Here is a 21179-nt window from a genome sequence, read left to right as displayed (position 1 = left end):
GGCGTGGTGGCGCATGCCTATAATCCCAGCTACCCGGGAGGCTGAGGCAGGAGAATTGCTTGCACCCGGGAGGTGGAGGTTGTGGTGAGCAGAGATCGCACCATTGCACTCCAGCCTGGGAAACAAGAGCGAAACTCTGTCTCAAAAACAAAAAAAAAAAAAAAAAGAGAAAGAAAGAAAAAAGAAAAGCATGTTTAAGTTCTGGCATGGTGGCTCATGCCTGTTATCCCAGCATTTTGGGAGACTGAGGCAGGAGGATGGCTTGAGGCCAGGAGTTTGAGACAATCCTGGGCAACATATTGAGACCCTGTCTATACAAAAACAATTTTTTTTTTTTAAATTAGCCAAGGATGGTGGCATGCACCTGTAGTCCTAGCTACTTGGGACACTGAGATGAGAGGATCGCTTGAGCCCAGGAGGTTAAGGCTGTATTAAGCTATGACTGTGCCACTGCACTCCAGCTTCGATGACAGAGCAAGACTCTGTCTCAAAACCCACCCCCCCCAAAAAACAAACAGCAACCCACAATGAAATACCATTTCAACCTCATTAAGAATAAAAAAAGACAGGCAATAACAAGTTTTGTGTGCTTTTGTTTTTTTTGTCTGTTTGGAAAGAGTCTCACTCTGTTGTCTAGGCTGGAATGCAGAGGCATGAACATGGCTGGCTGCAGCTTTGACTTCCTGGGCTCAAGAGCTCCTCCTGCCTCAGCCTCCCCAGCTGGGACCACAGGTGCATGCCATCACATCCAGCTAATTATTATTTTTTTTGAAACAGGGTCTTACTGTGTTGCCCAGGCTGGTCTGAAACTCTTGGTCTCCAGCAATCCTTCCACCTCAGCCTCTCAAAATGCTGGAATGACAGACATGAGCCACTGTGCCTGGCCAATAACAAGTTTTGATGAAGATGTGAAGAAATTTGGAGATCTCATATATTGCCAGTGAAAATGCAAACTGGTGCAGCCCCTTTGGTTTCATTTATTTATTTATTTTTGAGATAAGGTCTCACTCTGTTGCTCAGGCTAGAGTGCAGTGATACAATTATAGCTCACTGTAGCCTCAATCTCCTAGCTCAAGTGATCCTACCCACTTGGCCTCCTGAGTAGTTAGGAGTATAAGTGCAGGCCACCACACCCAGCTATATATTATCTATATGTAATATATAGATATTATATCTATAATATCTATAGATAATATATATTATCTATATATAACATATAGATAATATATATAATATATATAAATATATAAAATATACTGTATATATATTTATATATATTATATACTGTATATATATTTTTATATATAATATACTGTATATAATTTATATATGTTATATTATATACTATATATATTATCTCTAGATAACATATAGATAATATAGATATAATATCTATATATTACATATAGATAATATAGATATAATATCTATATATTACATATAGATAATATAGATATAATATCTATATATTATCTATAGATAATATAGATATTATATCTATATTATCTATAGATAATATAGATATAATATCTATATATTATATATGATATATATACATATAGATTATATATATTATCTATATATAGCATATAGATAATATAGATATAATATCTATATATAACATATAGATAATATAGATATAATATCTATATATAACATATAGATAATATATATTATCCATATATAACATATAGATAATATATATTATCCATATATAACATATAGATAATATATATTATCCATATATAACATATAGATAATATATATTATCCATATATAACATATAGATAATATATATTATCCATATATAACATATAGATAATATATATACAATCTATATATAACATATAGATTATATATATAATCTATATATAACATATATATAGATAATAACATATATAACATATAGATAATATATATTATCTATAGATAACATATAGATAATATAGATATAATATCTATATATTACATATAGATATAATATCTATATTATCTATATGTTATCTATAGATATAATATCTATATTATCTATATGTAATATATAGATATTATATCTATATTATCTATATGTAATATATAGATATTATATCTATATTATCTATATGTAATATATAGATATTATATCTATATTATCTATATGTAATATATAGATATTATATCTATATTATCTATGTTATATATAGATAATATATAAATATATATACAGTATATAATATATATAACATATATAAATTATATACAGTATATTATATATATATAAATATATATACAGTATATTTTATATATAGATATATTTTTTTTTTTTGGTAGAGGCAGGGTCTTATTATGTTGCTCAGGCTGATCTTGAACTCCTGACCTCAGGTGATCCTTCTGCCTTGGCCTCCCAAAGTGCTAGGATTACAGATGTGAGTCACCATGCCACACCCTGGAAAAGGGTGTGGTAAACAGGTAGTTCCTCAAAATGTTAACTATAGAGTTCCCATATGACCCAGCAGTTTTACTGCTAAGTGTGTACACCGAAGAACTGAAAACCTAGGTCCACACAAAGACCTGTACAAGAATATTCATAACATGACAAAAAGGAATTTGAGGAAATCTAAAAATATATATATATATATTCATAGTAGCATTTTCATAGTAGACAAAAGGTGGGAACAACACAAATATTCATCAACTGATGAATAGATAAATAAAATGTGGCACATAATACAATGTAATATTATTCAGCCATAAAAAGGAATGGAATTGTGATCCATGCTACATCATGGATGACCCTTGGAAACATTATTCCTTTTTTAATTAAATTTTTTGAGACAGTATCTCACTCTGTTGCCCAGGCTGGAGTGCAATGGCCTGATCACGGCTTACTGCAGCCTCGATCTCCCAAGGTTCAGGTGATCCTCCTGCCTTAGCCCCCAAAATAGCCGGGAATACAGGTGCTCACCACCATGCCTGACTGATTTTTGTATTTTTAGTAGAGAGGGGGTTTCGTCATGTTGCCCAGGCTGGTCTCAAACTCCTGGGCTCAAACGATCTACCCACCTCGGTCTCACAAAGTGCTGTGATTATAGGTGTGAGACACCACGACCAGCCTGGAAATATATTTGAAGTGAAAGAAGCCAGTCACAAAAGACCACATAGGGTATAATTTCATGCATTATCAAATGTTCAGAACAGGCCAATCTATAAACACAGAAAGTGGCTTCGTGGTTTCCAGAAAGTGGGGTGAGGTGGAATGATAAGTGACTGCTAATGGGGACAAGGTTTCTTTTTGGGGTGATAAAAATATTAAAACACTCTCTACCAATAACTTGGAGGAAAATAAACACTCAACGTCCATTTAAAAATGTAATAAAAAGATGTGGTCGTGCCTTTGGGTTCAAAATATAACTGGGTTGAAGTGGATGTCTCCTGCTGCCTGGCCAGCCTGTGCCTTCTTTTACTTGGGTGACAGCCTCTGGCTTCTCTTGAAGAACAAGCCCCTGCTCTGTGTGGTTCTGGTGGAAATGATACTGAAAGGACTCCTTACCTTCCACTAAGGGGCAAATACTTTGGCTTGGAAATTTGAACTGAATTAAATGGCCTAAGGAAACTGTTGAGACGGAATCATTCTCAGGACAGCATTTGAAATCTTTTCCTTCCTCCCTCCCTCCCTCCCTCCCTCCCTCCCTCCCTCCCTCCCTCCCTTCCTTCCTTCCTTCCTTCCTTCCTTCCTTCCTTCCTTCCCTCTCTCCCTCCCTCCCTCCCTCCTTCCTTCCTTCCTTCCCTCCTTCCCTCCCTTCCTTTTTTTTGAAAGAGTTTCGCTTTTGTCATCTAGGCTGGAGTGCAATAGCATGATCTCCGCACACTGCAACCTCCACCTCCTGGGCGCAAGTGATTCTCCTGCCTCAGCCTCCCAAGTAGCTGGGATTACAGGTGCCCACCACCATGCCCAGCTAATTTTTGTATTGTAAGTAGAGATGGGGTTTTGCCATTTTGGCCGGGCTGGTGTCGAACTCCTGACCTGCCACTCCTGCTGCCTGGACTCTCCTGGAGATTGTTAGAAGCCCTAGCCCAGACCTCCTGCATCAGATTCTGCAGTTCAACAAGATCCACAGATGCACCGTATACTCTTTAATGTTTGAAAAACTAGAGCAGATGTTGGCAACCACGGCCGCACATTAGAATCACCTGAGACACTGGAAAACCCTCCCAATGCCCAGCAGCACCCCAGATCAATTACATCAGCAAGCATGGTCTAGGCATCAGCATCATCGTAAAGCTCCCCAGGTGATTGCAGTGCACAACCAGGGCTGACAGCGCCTGGGGATCCAGCCGCCTTGGCCTCCAAAAGTGCTGGGATTATAGGCCCAGCCACACTTGCAATTTTCTAGCTGAGATACTTGGAGCTGGCCTCATCCCTGTCCTTAGGTTTGGGCACAGTCATATGATACACTTCTTTTCTGCCTAGGCTAGCCAGAATTGGTTAAACATGAGCCTTGCAAAGGGCAACCTCAACTGATACAATGAGCCAATGTGGCTTAGCAGCAGCACAAATAGAGCACACACAGGCACAGGAGTTTTAACATCAATATAAATAAACAGCAACTTGGCCGGGTGCAGTGGCTCACGCCTGTAATCCCAGCACTTTGGGAGGCTGAGGTGTGGATCACCTGAGGTCAGGGGTTCGACACCAGCCTGGCTAACATGGCAAAACCCCATCTCTATTAAAAATACAAAAATTAGCCAGGCGTGGAGGTTCATGCCTGTAGTCCCAGCTACTCGGGAGGCTGAAGCAGCAGAATCATCTGAACCCAGGAGGCGGAAGTGAGCCAAGATCATGTCACTACAGTCTGGCCTGAGCGACAGAGAGAGATTCTGTCTGAAAATAATAACGACAGTGAAAAAACAAAAAACAGCAACTAACCATCACTGAGCACTATGCAGACAGGGCTGTAACACTGTTGTACACACTGTATATGCTTTTCCTCATGTAATTCAACCCTTTCAGTAACTTTAAGAGATACTACTACATCTTTGCCCCATTTTACACATGACGGAACTGAGACACAGAGAAATTCAGTAAATTTTCTTAGGTCACACAGTTAATAAATGCTGGAATTAAGGTTCAGATCCAGGTCTACCTGACTCCAGAATAGAGCTCCTAACTGCTATTCTGTAATGCCTCAAAAGAGCCAGCAATGTGGATGGCTGCCCAGAGCGGTTGGGACTTAAGGCTATGACTGGAGAAGCTTGAGGGAATAGACCATGTCCTGTCTTTCTAAGACCATGGTCTCAAAGGTAGAGCCTGCATGTTAGGGCTCTGCAGCAGAGCTCTCAGTCCTAGTTGCACACTGGAATCACCTGGGGAGCTTTACAATGATGCCGATGCCTAGACCATACTTGCTGATGTAATTGGTCTGCGGTGCTGCTGGGCATTGGGATGGTGTTCCAATCTCCCAGGTGATTCTAATGTGCAGCCGTGGTTGCCAACCTCTGCTCTAGTTGTTCAAACATTAAAGACTATACGGTGCATCTGTGGATCTTGTTGAACTGCAGAATCTGATGCAGGTGGTCTGGGCTGGGGCTTCTAACAAGCTCCAGGAGATTCCAAGTAAAAGGGCGATCCCAAGTGGAAGCTTTGCTGCTCACAGTGGCGGACCTGCAGCATCCGCCTCACCTGGGAGCTGTTAGAAACTCAGACTGCTAGGCTCCCCCCAAGACCTGCGGAATCCAAAAGTGAGTATTGATGAGAGCCCAGGTGATTTGGAGGCACGTTAAAGCCTGAGAGGCACTGTGAGCCCAGCACATGATTAGAGAGGAGTGAGTAGATTAGTGAGGGGATTGAACACGGACGTGTCTGAGCAGAGATGAGAGGAACTGGACATGGTTAGCCCGGAGAAGACAGGAAGAAACAGAGGAGCTATGCCCAAGTGCCTTAACCCTGGAAGGGCTGCGCCGAGGAAGAGGGAGGGGACTGACTGTGCGGTACCAAGGGCAGGACAGGAAGGTAAGGAGGACTCATTTCGGTGCCCGGGAGCTGTGGTGGGGTCTCCTTGGGGCTGCAGGAGCTGCACTTCCTGCCTAGTCAGAAAGGACAGACTCCACTAATGATGGCAGAGGGGATTCGAGTGTTGTGAGGATTCAATGACACGTATGCTCCCTCATGACTGAAATTCTCAGGGTATAAGGCTGCAGGGGGAGGATGCTGGGGCCACTGGAGACGCCGTCAGTGGCTGTGGATCTGGGGTGAGATGAGATGCAGCTGAACTTGGGTTTGAGGTCAGGAAAAGTGTCTAGAATTGAAACCCATAAAAACTGAATGTTGAGACACCCACAGAGGAGAGTCAAGTACCTTACACAAACGTGCACAGGAGGAGACTCTGGACACCCCGAAGTTCGGTAAAGGTGACCCCAAAGACCCCCTCAGCCATTGTGCTGCTGATACCTAAGGTAATGACTGAGCAGAACACCTCTGGGGCATAATGCGTGAGAAAGGAGACGTCAGGAGGCCAAGGACTGGGTGCGGTATTCATCCCATACAGGCAGAGAAAGTCAGGTGGCCTGGCGTTGGTCCTTCAGACAGGAACTGGAACTGAAATGGTGAACTGTGGCACCAGGGCTTCCTTGGGTGGAAGGACTAGAGTCAAGTTATTTCAAGCAACGCAGGATCGTTATGAGGGAACGTTGAGGAGAGGTCTGGGCCCCAGGTGGCTCCACAGATGTCAGTGGCCTGGCTTAATTTTTCTTTTTTTAAAAAAAATACAGGCGGGGCGCGGTGGCTCACGCTTGTAATCCCAGCACTTTGGGAGGCCGAGGCGGGCGGATCACGAGGTCAGGAGATCGAGACCAGGGTGAAACCCTTCTGTACTAAAAATACAAAAAATTAGCCGGGCGTGGTGGCAGGCGCCTGTAGTCCCAGCTACTCGGAGAGGCTGAGGCAGGAGAATGGCGTGAACCCGGGAGGCGGAGCTTGCAGTGAGCCGAGATTGCGCCACTGCACTCCAGCCTGGGCCACAGAGTGAGACTCTGTCTCAAAAAAAAAAAAAAAAAAAAAAAAAAAAAATACAGGGTCTTGCTCTGTTGCCCAGACTGATCTCAAATTCCTGGCCTCAAGTATCCTCCCTCCTCGGCCTCCCAAAGTGCTGGGATAACAGGCATGAGCTGCTGTGCCTGGGCAACCTCCTGGCTTTCTAGATCCTTCTTCGCTTTGTCTTTGGTGTGACTCAGTTTCTCTGTGTGGCTCTCTGGTCTCTGCCAATTGGTTCCCCACCCTCTTTCCAGCATACACAGCCCTGGGAGGTGGCTGGGAGAGAGTAGAGAGTAGGGGAGTCGGCAAAGGCCCCCCACATCAGTGTGCTGAAATCCTCTTTGTACAGGGAAAGATGACCTAATTCCTAGCTCTCCTAAACTAGACAGAGACCTTGGGCAAGTCACATTCTTTAAACCCAGAGGAATTGCCTGCATATTAAACACCCAGGACAATTGTTCTCTTCCACAAAGGAATTTCCTCTTTATTTTTCTTGAAACGTGGAGCACTCTTGGGAAACCATGCACTTTACTGGGTGGAGAGAGAAATTTGGAGAACTTTTACCAAGTTTCCAGGCACCTGTGTCCTCATGAGAGCTCAGCCAGGCCTGGGCCTCTTCCTGGAGCTTTCTCTCCCCTCCTGCTATGGAGGCTCATCAGGGCTTTCTCCTTGGCTGGGGTTATATTTGGGTGAGGGCAGGGCACTGAGGGGTGTTGGGAGGGGCAGGGATGCAGTTCACTTTCCTTTTTTTTTTTTTTTTTTTGAGACGGAGTCTCGCTCTGTCGCCCAGGCTGGAGTGCAGTGGCGCAATCTCTGCTCACTGCAAGCTCCGCCTCCCGGGTTCACGCCATTCTCCTGCCTCAGCCTCTCCGAGTAGCTGGGACTACAGGCGCCCGCCACCACGCCCGGCTAATTTTTTGTATTTTTAGTAGAGACGGGGTTTCACCGTGGTCTCGATCTCCTGACCTTGTGATCCGCCCGCCTCGGCCTCCCAAAGTGCTGGGATTACAAGCGTGAGCCACCGCGCCCGGCCTGCAGTTCACTTTCCTTGAAAACAAATGAATGGAGCCATGGAGTAGGTTTCACTAACCTCGTTCATGGACTTAGAAGTTTTGGACTTCCTCAGGCAGTACCTTTGGACTGACAGGCAAGTCAGAAAGCACAGCAGTCAAGTGTGCTGAAGAGACAGTGGGGTGCCCGCATGGGCCCTTGGTCGACTCGTATGGAGCAGGGCAAAGGGAACCGACATGAATTGAGTGAGTCCCCATTATAAACTGGACTGTGTTCCTCACTTCATAATTTCATTGACTCCTCATAAAACCCTCAACTGAAGGCCGGGCACGGTGGCTGACGCCTGTAATCCCAGCACTTTGGGTGGCCAACACGGGCAGATCACCTGAGGTAAGGAGTTCGAGACCAGGCTAGCCAACATGGTGAAACCGCCGTCTCTGCTAAAAATACAAAAAATCAGCCGGGTGTGATGGCACATGCCTGTAATCCGAGCTACTCAGGAGGCTGAGGCAAGAGAATTGCTTGAACCTGGGAGGCGGAGGTTGCAATGAGGTTGTCTCTCATGAGATTGCACTCCAGCCTGGGCATCACAGTGAGACTCTATCTCAAAAACAAAACCCTCAATTGAGAAATGAGTAACTGTGGCTCACAGAGGAGTGACTTGCCCCGGGTTACCCACCCAGTGGGTGGCAGTGCTGGGGTGCCTGTGGCCCTCTTCCATTCTATACCAGTTCTTCTTAGAGACTTGGGCCACCCGTTGGGCGCTGCCTGTACAGGTGCCCTAACTGCTGGGACATGTGGAAACACTCACTTTCGGGCCAGAAAAAAGGGCTATTGTTCTCCAGGGTCCCCTGGCTTTAGACCATTTTTTAAGCGGATTATGATAATCCCAGGAAGGCAGTCATTGGTTTAGCTAATTTCCGGTCACCTCTGGAACTAGCCTTGCAGCTAATTTATCTTGGAGGGCTCAGGAGGAAGTGACTGTGCCCAGAGCTGTGTGTTCGGTGCACAGCTGAAAAGTAATGGGGTGATAGTTCTACACCTGCTGCTTGAATGTTTTCCGGCCAACAGTTGCTGTTGCCCTGCTCAGGGGATGCTCTTTTTTATGCCCTGCTCAGGGGATGCCCTTTTATTTTTCTTATGTTCATTGCAACACTCTTCATGCCTTTGCTTATATTTTAGAGAGGGCTAGGGGAGGGGTGGCTGTGTCCTCAGGCACCAGTCATAACGCCTTCCTGAGCAGAAGTAAGTTGTAAAAGATTCCAAACAGGCATGCTTTCGACATGCCCTCCTTCTGGATGAAAGTTCCAGGGCAACCCCTAGAGAGTGGAAGTTCTGAGGCCATCCCCAGAAGGTGGAAGTTCTGAGGCCATGTCCTAGAGGCGAAAGTTCCGTGGCAGGTATGCCTTGGTTGTCTGCCCATTGACTGTCAGCTCTCAAGGAGAGATCTGTTTTGGAGCACAAGGTTACAGAACTTGCTCTGTAGGAAATGTTTGGTGAGGCGGGAGGTGAAAGGTTATATTTGCATTTCTGAAGGGCTAGGTAGGGAGCCAGGGACGCAAAAGAAGAGAGAAAAAAAAAAACACCTCTTAGATAAATTGGGGTATTGGTTACAGTTCCCCAACCCAAATTCCCTCCCATTTCTATGGGATCTAGGTGCCATATTCATTCTGGCTGCTTTCTGCTGAAAGGAGGGTGTAGTCATTGGACCTCAGAATGGAAATGATCTACTTGGAGTTGGGAATATTCACAAATACATGGACTTACAGATGATACTGGTTGGAGCATTATGGTGTAAGGTTTAGAGCAGGGGTCCCCAGCCCTCAGGTCGCAGACCAGTGCCAGTCTGTGGGCTGTTAGAAACCAGGCCGCACAGCAGGAGGTGAGCAGCAGGCTAGCAAGCATTACCTCCTGGGCTCTGCCTCCTGTCAGATCAGCTGCAACATTAGATTCTCATAGGAGCACAAAACCTATCGGGAACTGCACAACCAAGGGATCGAGGCTGTCCATTCCTTGTGAGAATCTAATGCCTGATCTGAGGTGGAACAGTTTCGACTCAAAACCATCCTCCCCTCCCCTTCACCCCATCCTGTGGAAAAATTGTCTTCCATGAAACCGGTCCCTGGTTCTAAAAATGTTGCGGATTGCTGGTCTAGGTCTCTGAAAGAGCTTGCCTTGTTTTCCCATATAGAGGATACGACAGCAGTAAGCTCCACAATGGAGGGATATGCCCATCCTTGCAATTGGGGCCACTGTTACAAGTAGCTTTGCCACCAGAATGGTCCTGTCTTGAATCAGGTTGCTAACCATTGGTCTAGCGAAAATGTGGGGTCAGACATAGCTTGAATTTGTTTGTACATGTCTTGCAGGGCTATCGGAGGCGTTTCCCAAATTCTTAGTTATCATGAAAGTTCCCCACTGACAATCATAACCAGATATCATGACAGGTTGGCCAAGTATATATGTTTAACAGGCTACAGAAGAAGCTATGAGTGCTCATGAAGGTGGTCATAGCCCTGTCCAGTTTTTGAGAATGGATCAGCTTAGATAAATAGTAATAGCTGTGTCTCATTCAGGAGGTGGCATTGCATGTGGGCTAGACTTTTGCCTGTGATGAGCCTCAGCACTCCAGGTCTACATGGTGTGGGATGGGTTTCTCTCACCTCTGCAAGCCACCAGTCAAGGTGAATTTGTTCCAGCCAGAGGGAGCTAGGGGTGCCTGCTGCCTAGAGGAGTAAAGCTGTAAGTGGCTGATAGTGTAAGTAAAGCTGATAGTGTGAAAGGAAGATATCTTGGGCCCTTTCAAGCTGGGAACTGCTCCAGGCAAGTCTGTCTTCCATTTTATTCGAAGTCATCCCTCTGCTCACTGAGAGCGATGCATATTCTGATTGCCTCCTTTGGAAAGGCTAATCAGAAACTCAAAAAATGCAGCCATTTGTCACAGGTACCTCAGACCTGGAAGCCCCCTCCCTGCCTTTCTGGATGGAACCAGTGTACTTCTTACATATATTGATTGATGTCTCATGTCTCCCTAAAATGCATAAGACCAAGCTGTGCCCAGACCATCTTGGGCACATATTGTCAGGACTTCCTGAGGCTGTGTCACAGGCCCGTGTCCTAAACTTTGGCAAATCTCCTGAAATAATTGAGACTTGTCTCATCTTTCTAGAATGACAGTAATTACAAGGGTGAAGTTGGAGATAGAAAGGAAAAGAAATCGGGGCCCATACACAAAGCCATACATTCATACAAACAAATGGTGCACTTCCAAACAAAATCCCTGGTGGAGGGGCTGGGTGAGAGCCTGTATCCTCCACCCCAGTTCCGAAATGGCTCCATGGACATCTGAGTCCCATCTGAGCAGTGCTGCTGTGGTGTTACAGGACAGAGCAGGAGCTTCACCATCTTGAATAAACACCACCCTTTTAAGTTCCCCTTGATTAAAAACCACCTAAATCCAGTCCCCAAAAGTCAATGTAATGGCTAATGCTAGCATGACCATAAACCACAAATGGCACCTCCGACCAGAAACATTCCAACCCCTAGATAAACCCCCCTCCAACCAGAAACATGCCAACTCTGCAATAAAACTTTCCTCCGCCCAGAACCATTCTGAACCTGAGACAAGCTCTTCCTCCCTGAACCCTTAAATACCCTTAGTCTGTAAGAGAGAACACTTCTGACCTAAATTGGCCAGAAGCCCCCTCCAGTTTATTCTCCAAAATAAACCTGTCTTTGACTGTTGAGCCACTTTTTGTGTTTGTCTACTTTCTTTAACCCTTACTCTGTACATACAAACAAAAATGCTCAAATGATATTATTAGCAGCCAGGTCCTAAGCACGGAAGGGCTTCAGTGACACCCCAAAAGAGGCAGAGGGTGGTTGAGGGGTACTCCTGACCAACTTAGTTCTGAAGTTTAATGGCTTTCTGTTTTCCTTTTTTTGAGTTCACTTGCTTCGTATCAACAAAATGTTGAAGGCAGCAAACATCATGCAGGCAGGCAATAGGGAGGTGCCCCCAAAACAAAAACATTTTTGGCAGCTGCTGGGAAATTACCTAATGTTCCCATCTTGGGGTTCACTAGCCACCAGCAGCTGCTACTCCCAGGCAACCTCATACCTTGCCCAGTAGCTCAGGCACAGGCCTACCTTTAGTGCACAGTGCTTCCCTGTACAGGCCACCAACATCATAACTGAGAGGTGGGTTATTTGTTCACATGCCAATTAATAAGAACGAGGCCTGATACAAAGCAAGTGAATTTATTGTGAAGCTATTACAGCTTGGGGAAGACATACAGATGTCCTACTGTGTGGCTTCACCTGTGGAGCAGAAAACAGGCATTTTTATAAGGTAAGGGAAGAAATGAGCAAGGGCGGGGGTTCCCTGCTAGCTTGGTGTTTTAGCCATGGGGCAGTTGGCACTTTTCTAGGCAGAAGTAAGTTGTAAAAGTGGCCACTGCAGATACGCTTTCAAATGCCTGCCTGGAGGGTGGAAGTTCCCTGGTGAGCATGCTTTGGTTTGCAAATCTACCATTAGCTCTCTAGGAGAGATCTGTCTTGGAGCATAAAGTTAGAAGAACTTGCCCTGTAGGGAATGTCTAGTGAGACAGGAGGTGAAAGGTTATATTTGTACTTCTGAAGGGCTAATTAGGAAATAGGGAGCCAGAGAAACAAGATGGTGGGGGGGGGGGTGTGGGGGGAGGGGGGAGGTAATTAAATCATTGTGAACCATTGTGAAGTATCTGAGACAGATAGCAATTTAGAAAGTTTACTTTGCCAAGGTTAAGGATGCACTGTGACAGCCTCAGGAGATTCTAATGACAGGTGCCCAAGGTGGCCAGAATACAGCTTGCTTTTATACATTTTAGGGAGACATAATATCTCAGTAAATATGTGTAAGATCTACATTGGCTGGATCTGAAAGGGTCATAGGTAGATTTAAATTTTTTTCTGATTGGCAATTGGTTGAAACAGTTATCAGTAGAAAGGAATGTCTGGGTTCTGATGAGGGATTGTGAAGACCTAAGTTTTATGCAGATGAGCCTCCAAGTAGCAGGCTTAGAGAGAATGGACCATAAATATTTCTCATCAGAATTAAGGTCCATGTTGGTGTTAATGCAGGAGGGGTATAATGAGGCATATCCTGCCCCCTTTTCCATCATGGCCTGAACTAGATTTCCAGGTTAACTCTAGAATGCCCTTGGCTGAGAGGAAGGGTCCATTCAAATGTTCGGAAGGGGGCAGCCTTAGAATTTGTTTTGGTTTATACCACTCTAGAAAAACGGGGGTACTTGGCCACGGGGCATGGTGGCTAACGCCTATAATCCCAGCACTTTGGGAGGCTGAGGCAGGCGGATCACCTGAGGTCAGGAGTTCAAAACCAGCCTGGCCAACGTGGTAAAACCCTGTCTCTACTAACAATACAAAAATTAGCCAGGCATGGTGGTGGGTGCCTGTAATCCCAGCTACTTGGGAGGCTGAGGCGGGAGAATCGCATGAACCCGGAAGGCAGAGGTTGCAGTGAGCCGAGATCGTGCCATTGCACTCCAGCCTGGGCAACAGGAGCAAAACTCTATCTCAAAAAAAAAAAAAAAAAGTGGGGGGTGCTTGGTTACACTCTGAAGTTCCTACAGTGACCCTACCAGGGTCCATGTGATCTGTCTTGCCCCTCTACCATTTCCTCTTTCTCTTGGCACTTCTCCACTCCTCCTTGCTTTTTGCTCTGGGCAAGTTAACTTCTGTGCCGTTCTTCCAGCAAGCCAAACCATTCTCTACCCCAGTGCCTCTGCTCTTGCTGTTTCTTCAGATATCTACACTTCCCTGACCTTTCAGGTCATTACTCAAAAGTGACCTTCTCAGTGAGGACTTTCCTGACTCCATAAAAATTTCCTTCCTTTAGCACTCTCTTGCCTTTTCTTGCTTTATTTTCTGTAACACTTACCCATCTGATATACCATATAATTTTACTTGTCTATTGCCAGTTTCATTCCCCTAGAATTTAAGCTCCTGAAGTAGGACATGTTGTTTGTTTATGTAGAAGAGTGCAATAAAAGGTGCTCAAAAATATCCATTGAATAAATAGATGAATGGCTGGGGTCTCCAGGGCAATGACTTTAGGGCCCAGTTATGCAACATTAACGTATGAAGCCACAGTAGTAAAAACAATAGAGGAGGAAGAACGGAAGCATGCATACCCCTCCTAAGCCCGTTGACTTTAAAATAACAGCAGTGGCAATCACACACACAGTCCCAGCTGAACAAACCTTGCCTATGAGTTGCAAGTTTGCATAGGATGTACCAGAGCAGTAGATGTCTGGGGCCTGGACCTCCTAGAATTGCTGACAGTAAATGGCTCTGGCAAAATGTGGTGGCTCATGCCCATAATCCTAGCACTTTGGGAGGCCAAGGTGGGAAGATCGCTTGAGCCCAGGAGTTCAAGCCCAGCCTGGGCAATAAAATGAGACACTATCTCTATAGAAAATAAAAAATTAGGCCAGGCGCAGTGGCTCACGCCTGTAATCCCAGCACTTGGGGAGGCCGAGGCAGGTGGATCATGAGGTCAGGAGATCGAGACCATCCTGGCTAACATGGTGAAACCCCGTCTCTACTAAAAATATAAAAAATTAGTCGGGCGTGGTGGCGGGCGCCTGTAGTCCCAGCTACTTGGGAGGCTGAGGCAGTAGAATGGCGTGAACCCGGGAGGTGGAGCTTGCAGTGAGCCGAGATCGCGCCATTGTGCTCCAACCTGGGGGACAGAGTGAGACTGTCTCAAAAAAAAATAATAAAAATAAAAATAAAAAATTAGCCAGGCCTGGTGGCATGTGCCTGAAGACCCAACTCTCCAGAGGCTGAGGCAGGAGCATAGTTTGAGCCCAGAAAGTTGAAGCTGCAATGAGTTATGATCATCATGCCACTGTACTCCTCCCTGGGCAACAGAGCAAGACTGTCTCGAAATAAAAGGCTCTATGGAGATATGCCTATGGTTTTCCTTGAGGAATATTCTAAGAAGTTCTGTGACACCTGTCACTTTACCCATTCTAAAGACGTTGATTGTTGAGATAATCGTTCATTTTATCTAAAAAAAAAAAAATCTTTCTTGGGTTGGCATCAGGTCATGTATGTGTTTCAGTTTTTTTTTTTTTTTTTTCTGAATCAGACCCTGAGATTTCTGTTACTCACAGTTTTAAGCTAGAAAATTTATAGTTGAATTTGTGGTCCACTTTCTTAACCCATTTATGCTGCAGGTTGCAACTTTTTGAATTGCAGACGTGTGAAAAATCAGACCTTGGTGATGACCTTGAGCAGTAGGATATAAACAACTCCCACATGCTTAGTGTTCCAATAATGGAACACCAGGCATACATGGGTTAAGGGAATAAGACTTCTTGGTATGTGTTTTTGTATTAGCCACATTTTTTATTCCATTTTGTATTCTGTCCGTATTGATAAAAACATCAGCCGAATTAAATTTAAAGGAGTTGAATTGATCAATGAACAATTTGCGAATCTAGCAGCCCCCAGAATCACAGCAGATTCACAGAGACCCCAGCACCTCCACGTGGTGGAAGATTTATTGACAAAGAGAAATGGCGTACAGAAATGGGAAGTGAGGTACAGAATGGCTGGATTGGTTACAGTTCGGCGTATGCTTTATTCGAACACATTTTGAACCCTCAGCAGTGTATGAATGGTTGAAGTATGGCCACTTCTTGTCATGCTTGGATTGCGCAAGACGTAGCTGTTGTTACAGGCTCAGACTCCTAAGTTAGGTTTTCAATTTTGTCTGTTAAGCTAGGTTACAGTTCATTCACAAGGACTCAAATACAGAAGTACGGTGCCCTTGGGCCATATTTAGTTTGCTTTAACACTTTTGTTCCTATGTTTCATCTTTCCTCTGGCTTTTGTTGCCTTAGTATATTTTATTTTATTATTTATGTATTTTTTTACAGCCCAGAGGTCCTTTATTATTATTATTATTATTTAACACCTACTATGCCGTGAATTAATAGGGAATAGGTTCCAGGAGCTCAGGCTCCTTCCCATTGGTTCTCACAAAGTGTGCTTCTCTGGGTGGAGCAGGCTGGCGCTTTAGTTGAACCCAGGTACCTTTCTCTTTGGCTTCTTTCTTTTTCTGATCATTTTCCTTCACGCGTTTCAGGAAGCTCTCTCGGCTCGTAGAGTGCTTAATGTGCTCCATACACACATTCTCTTGGCAAGAATCTTGCTCTTGTTTGTTTACCACAATGCCAACAGCATGCTGGGTAACATTGTAGACACTTCCAGTTTTGCCATGGTAGCACTTGTGGGGCATTCCTTTTTGAACAGTACCCATTCCCTTGATGTCTACAATATCACCTTTCTTATAGATTCGCCTATACACGGCCAGAGGAACGACTCCATGTTTTCTAAAAGGACTAGAGAACATACATCGGGTGCCTCTCCTCTTTCCCTTTGTGTTGATCATTTTGGCAAATTACTGGAAGATGGCGGTTCCGGCCAAAAGGTGCCTTAGTATATTTTATGTATATTTTAGTTAAATCTTCTTTTTAGATAAGCTTGGATGTAAGTAAATTAATTAACTGAATGAATACTAACTTGCTCAGACTCCAGAAATGGAAGATACCCAGAGGAAATAGTTTCCTTCCTTCTTCCCCCTTCCCTCTCTTGCCCTCCCTCCCTCCCTTCCCCCCTCTCTCTCGTCTCTCTCTTTTAATTAATGTTTTCCAACTCAAAGGTGTCATATGCTTTGATCATCACTGGAAATTGAGAGAGAATTAGAAGTGAGAGAGGAATATGACAGGGATCTGAGAGGGAGGAGAGGAGATGGAAGAGGCCAAAGAGGAAGGTGGACATAATGGTGAGAAACGGGGAGTGCATGTCAGTTTTTTCTTTTTTCTTTTTTTCTGAGACGGAGTCTCACTCTGTCGTCCAGGCTGGAGTGCAGAGTGCAATGGCATGATCTTAGCTCACTGCAACCTCCACCTCCCAGGTTCAAGTGATTCTCCTGCCCCAGTCTCCCAAGTAGCTGGGATTACAGGCACCCACCACCACACCTGGCTAATTTTTGTATTTTTAGTGGAGGCAGGGTTTCACCATGTTAGCCAGGCTGGTCTTGAACTCCTGACCTCAAGTGATCCACCCTCCTCGGCCTCCCAAAGTGCTGGGGTTACAGGCGTGAGCCACCACACCTGGCCAGACACAGCTTTTTCCAAAGCAGACCCCGAGCAATACAAAAACTATTCCCACAGTGACCTGGCTGTGACCATAGGTGCCATGTGCACATGGGTTGAAGGAAGGGTAGCTTCCTATTGGGTTGTTTAGGAGTGTCTGATGTGCTTTTCCTCATGATGCACATGGGTGGGGGGCCTGTGCAGCAGTGACCAACTACACCATCCCAGGAAGACACCTACTCATTAAAGACTCCCATAGGCCCTCCCATTGTTCATTTCTCAGGAACTTCAATGTGAGTTCTTTGGACTCCCATCGTTCCTTTCTCGGGAACTTCGTATTTGTGGTCAGAGCAAATTCAACTGCATGTCCTACCATGAGCTAGGCAAACACAGTTGTGAAACTGACAGCAACCCTGACACCAGGGATAAAGAGTCCAGTGGAGTTAACAGAGGAGAGACAATAATTGCTTGTAATCTGTAATCCATGTGTACACAGCAAAATCCCTAGTGTCTCCCCAACTTCTGTGCTCTGCTAATGCATTTATTGTGAGCACAAGGTAAATATTTAATCTTGCCTACTTTATCCTCCTCAATATCTGTGTTTATTCTAATACCTATATTGATTCTGGGTTCACTGAAATCAACAAATGTTCCTCCATTCAGGGATATAGCCCCTGAACTTTCCTGACAGCTGGAAGCCCCCCTTTTTTTTTTTTGAGATGGAGTCTCGCTTTGTCACCCAGGCTGGAGTGCAAGGACGCGATCTCGGCTCACTGCAACCTTTGCCTTCTGGGTTCTAGCAATTCTCTTGCCTCAGCCTCCCGAGTAGCTGGTGCCACCACGCCTGACTAATTTTTTTTTTTTTTTTTTTTTTTTTTTTTGAGACGGAGTCTTGCTCTGTCACCAGGGCTGGAGTGCAGTGGCATAATCTCAGCTCACTGCAAGCTCCGCCTCCTGGGTTCACACAATTCTCCTGCAGTGAGCCGAGATCACGCCTTTGCACTCCAGCCTGGGAGATAGAGCGAGACTCTATCTCAATCAATCAATCAATCAATTAATCCTTATGTGCATTTAAAACATTTTGGAAGGATACATAGCAAACCAATAAAAGTGGTTTTATGTCAGGGAGGATGTAGGAAATGGATGGTAGAAGAAAAGGGTAAGTGGCAGCAGGATTTTTCTTTTTTTTTTTTTTTTTTATTATACTTTAGGGTTTTAGGGTACATGTGCACAATGTGCAGGTTTGTTACATATGTATCCATGTGCCATGTTGATTTCCTGCACCCATTAACTCGTCATTTAGCATTAGGTGTATCTCCTAATGCTGTCCCTCCCCCCTCCCCCCACCCCACAACAGTCCCCGGAGCGTGATGTTCCCCTTCCTGTGTCCATGAGTTCTCATTGTTCAATTCCCACCTATGAGTGAGAACATGCGGTGTTTGGTTTTTTGTCCTTGCGATAGCTTACTGAGAATGATGGTTTCCAGTTTCATCCATGTCCCTACAAAGGACACGAACTCATCATTTTTTATGGCTGCATAGTATTCCATGGTGTATATGTGCCACATTTTCTTAATCCAGTCTATCGTTGTTGGACATTTGGGTTGGTTCCAACTCTTTGCTATTGTGAATAGAGCCGCAATAAACATACGTGTGCATGTGTCTTTATAGCAGCATGATTTATAGTCCTTTGGGTATATACCCAGTAATGGGATGGCTGGGTCAAATGGTATTTCTAGTTCTAGATCCCTGAGGAATCGCCACACTGACTTCCACAATGGTTGAACTAGTTTACAGTCCCACCAACAGTGTAAAAGTGTTCCTATTTCTCCACATCCTCTCCAGCACCTGTTGTTTCCTGATTTTTTAATGATGGCCATTCTAACTGGTATGAGATGGTATCTCACTGTGGTTTTGATTTGCATTTCTCTGATGGCCAGTGATGAGGAGCATTTCTTCATGTGTTTTTTGGCTGCATAAATGTCTTCTTTTGAGAAGTGTCTGTTCATGTCCTCTGCCCACTTTTTGATGGGGTTGTTTGTTTTTTTCTTGTAAATTTGTTTGAGTTCATTGTAGATTCTGGATATTAGCCCTTTGTCAGATGAGTAGGTTGCAAAAATTTTCTCCCATTGTGTAGGTTGCCTGTTCACTCTGATGATAGTTTCTTTTGCTGTGCAGAAGCTCTTTAGTTTAATGAGATCCCATTTGTCGATTTTGGCTTTTGTTGCCATTGCTTTTGGTGTTTTAGACATGAAGTCCTTGCCCACGCCTATGTCCTGAATGGTATTGCCTAGGTTTTCTTGTAGGATTTTAATGGTTTTAGGTCTAACATATAAGTCTTTAATCCATCTTGAATTAATTTTTGTATAAGGTGTAAGGAAGGGATCCAGTTTCAGCTTTCTACATATGGCTAGCCAGTTTTCCCAGCACCATTTATTAAATAGGGAATCCTTTCCCCATTTCTTGTTTTTGTCAGGTTTGTCAAAGATCAGATAGTTGTAGATATGCAGCATCATTTCTGAGGGCTCTGTTCTGTTCCATTGATCTATGTCTCTGTTGTGGTACCAGTACCATGCTGTTTTGGTTACTGTAGCCTTGTAGTATAGTTTAAAGTCAGGTAGCATGATGCCTCCAGCTTTGTTCTTTTGGCTTAGGATTGACTTGGCGATGCGGGCTCTTTTTTGGTTCCATATGAACTTTAAAGTAGTTTTTTCCAATTCTGTGAAGAAAGTCATTGGTAGCTTGATGGGGATGGCATTGAATCTATAAATTACCTTGGGCAGTATGGCCATTTTCACGATATTGATTCTTCCAACCCATGAGCATGGAATGTTCTTCCATTTGTTTGTATCCTCTTTTATTTCATTGAGCAGTGGTTTGTAGTTCTCCTTGAAGAGGTCCTTCACATCCCTTGTAAGTTGGATTCCTAGGTATTTTATTCTCTTTGAAGCAATTGAGAATGGGAGTTCACTCATGATTTGGCTCTCTGTTTGTCTGTTATTGGTGTACAAGAATGCTTGTGATTTTTGTACATTAATTTTGTATCCTGAGACTTTGCTGAAGTTGCTAATCAGCTTAAGGAGATTTTGGGCTGAGATAATGGGGTTTTCTAGATATACAATCATGTCATCTGCAAACAGGGACAATTTGACTTCCTCTTTTCCTAATTGAATACCCTTTATTTCCTTCTCCTGCCTGATTGCTCTGGCCAGAACTTCCAGCACTATGTTGAATAGGAGTGGTGAGAGAGGGCATCCCTGTCTTGTGCCAGTTTTCAGAGGGAATGCTTCCAGTTTTTGCCCGTTCAGTATGATATTGGCTGTGGGTTTGTTGTAGATAGCTCTTATTATTTTGAGATACGTCCCATCAATACCTAATTTATTGAGAGTTTTTAGCATGAAGGGTTGTTGAATTTTGTCAAAGGCCTTTTCTGCATCTATTGAGATAATCATGTGGTTTTTGTCTTTGGTTCTGTTTATATGCTGGATTACATTTATTGATTTGCGTATGTTGAACCAGCCTTGCATCCCAGGGATGAAGCCCACTTGATCATGGTGGATAAGCTTTTTGATGTGCTGCTGGATTCGGTTTGCCAGTATTTTATTGAGGATTTTTGCATCAATGTTCATCAAGGATATTGGTCTGAAATTCTCTTTTTTGGTTATGTCTCTGCCAGGTTTTGGTATCAGGACGATGCTGGCTTCGTAAAATGTGTTAGGAAGGATTCCCTCTTTTTCTATCGATTGGAATAGTTTCAGAAGAAATGGTACCAGTTCCTCCTTGTACCTCTGGTAGAATTCAGCTGTGAATCCATCAGGTCCTGGACTCTTTTTGGTTGGTAAGCTATTGATTATTGCCACAATTTCAGAACCTGTTATTGGTCTATTCAGAGATTCAACTTCTTCCTGGTTTAGTCTTGGGAGGGTGTATTTGTCGAGGAATTTATCCGTTTCTTCTAGATTTTCTAGTTTATTTGCATAGAGGTGTTTG

The 21179-nt window shown here is 44.1% G+C and overlaps 1 protein-coding gene across 1 annotated transcript; it reads right to left on the bottom strand.

The window, feature by feature from the left end:
* Positions 1 to 16007: 16007 nt before the first annotated feature.
* LOC129482462 (large ribosomal subunit protein eL21-like) lies at positions 16008 to 16499 on the bottom strand. Its single transcript, XM_055278327.1, has one exon. It carries the CDS (start codon positions 16482 to 16484, stop codon positions 16023 to 16025), a length of 462 nt encoding a protein of 153 aa, XP_055134302.1. The 5' UTR covers positions 16485 to 16499; the 3' UTR covers positions 16008 to 16022.
* Between the last annotated feature and the right edge of the window lie 4680 nt (positions 16500 to 21179).

This window comes from Symphalangus syndactylus, chromosome 5 (assembly GCF_028878055.3).
Source record: "Symphalangus syndactylus isolate Jambi chromosome 5, NHGRI_mSymSyn1-v2.1_pri, whole genome shotgun sequence".
Classification (NCBI taxonomy): domain Eukaryota; kingdom Metazoa; phylum Chordata; class Mammalia; order Primates; family Hylobatidae; genus Symphalangus; species Symphalangus syndactylus.
This window is presented reverse-complemented; position numbering and strand designations above follow the sequence as displayed.

Bases quoted from the DNA above. Each gene is read 5' to 3' on its own strand.
- LOC129482462 (XM_055278327.1), bottom strand. From the start codon at position 16,484: ATGATCAACACAAAGGGAAAGAGGAGAGGCACCCGATGTATGTTCTCT.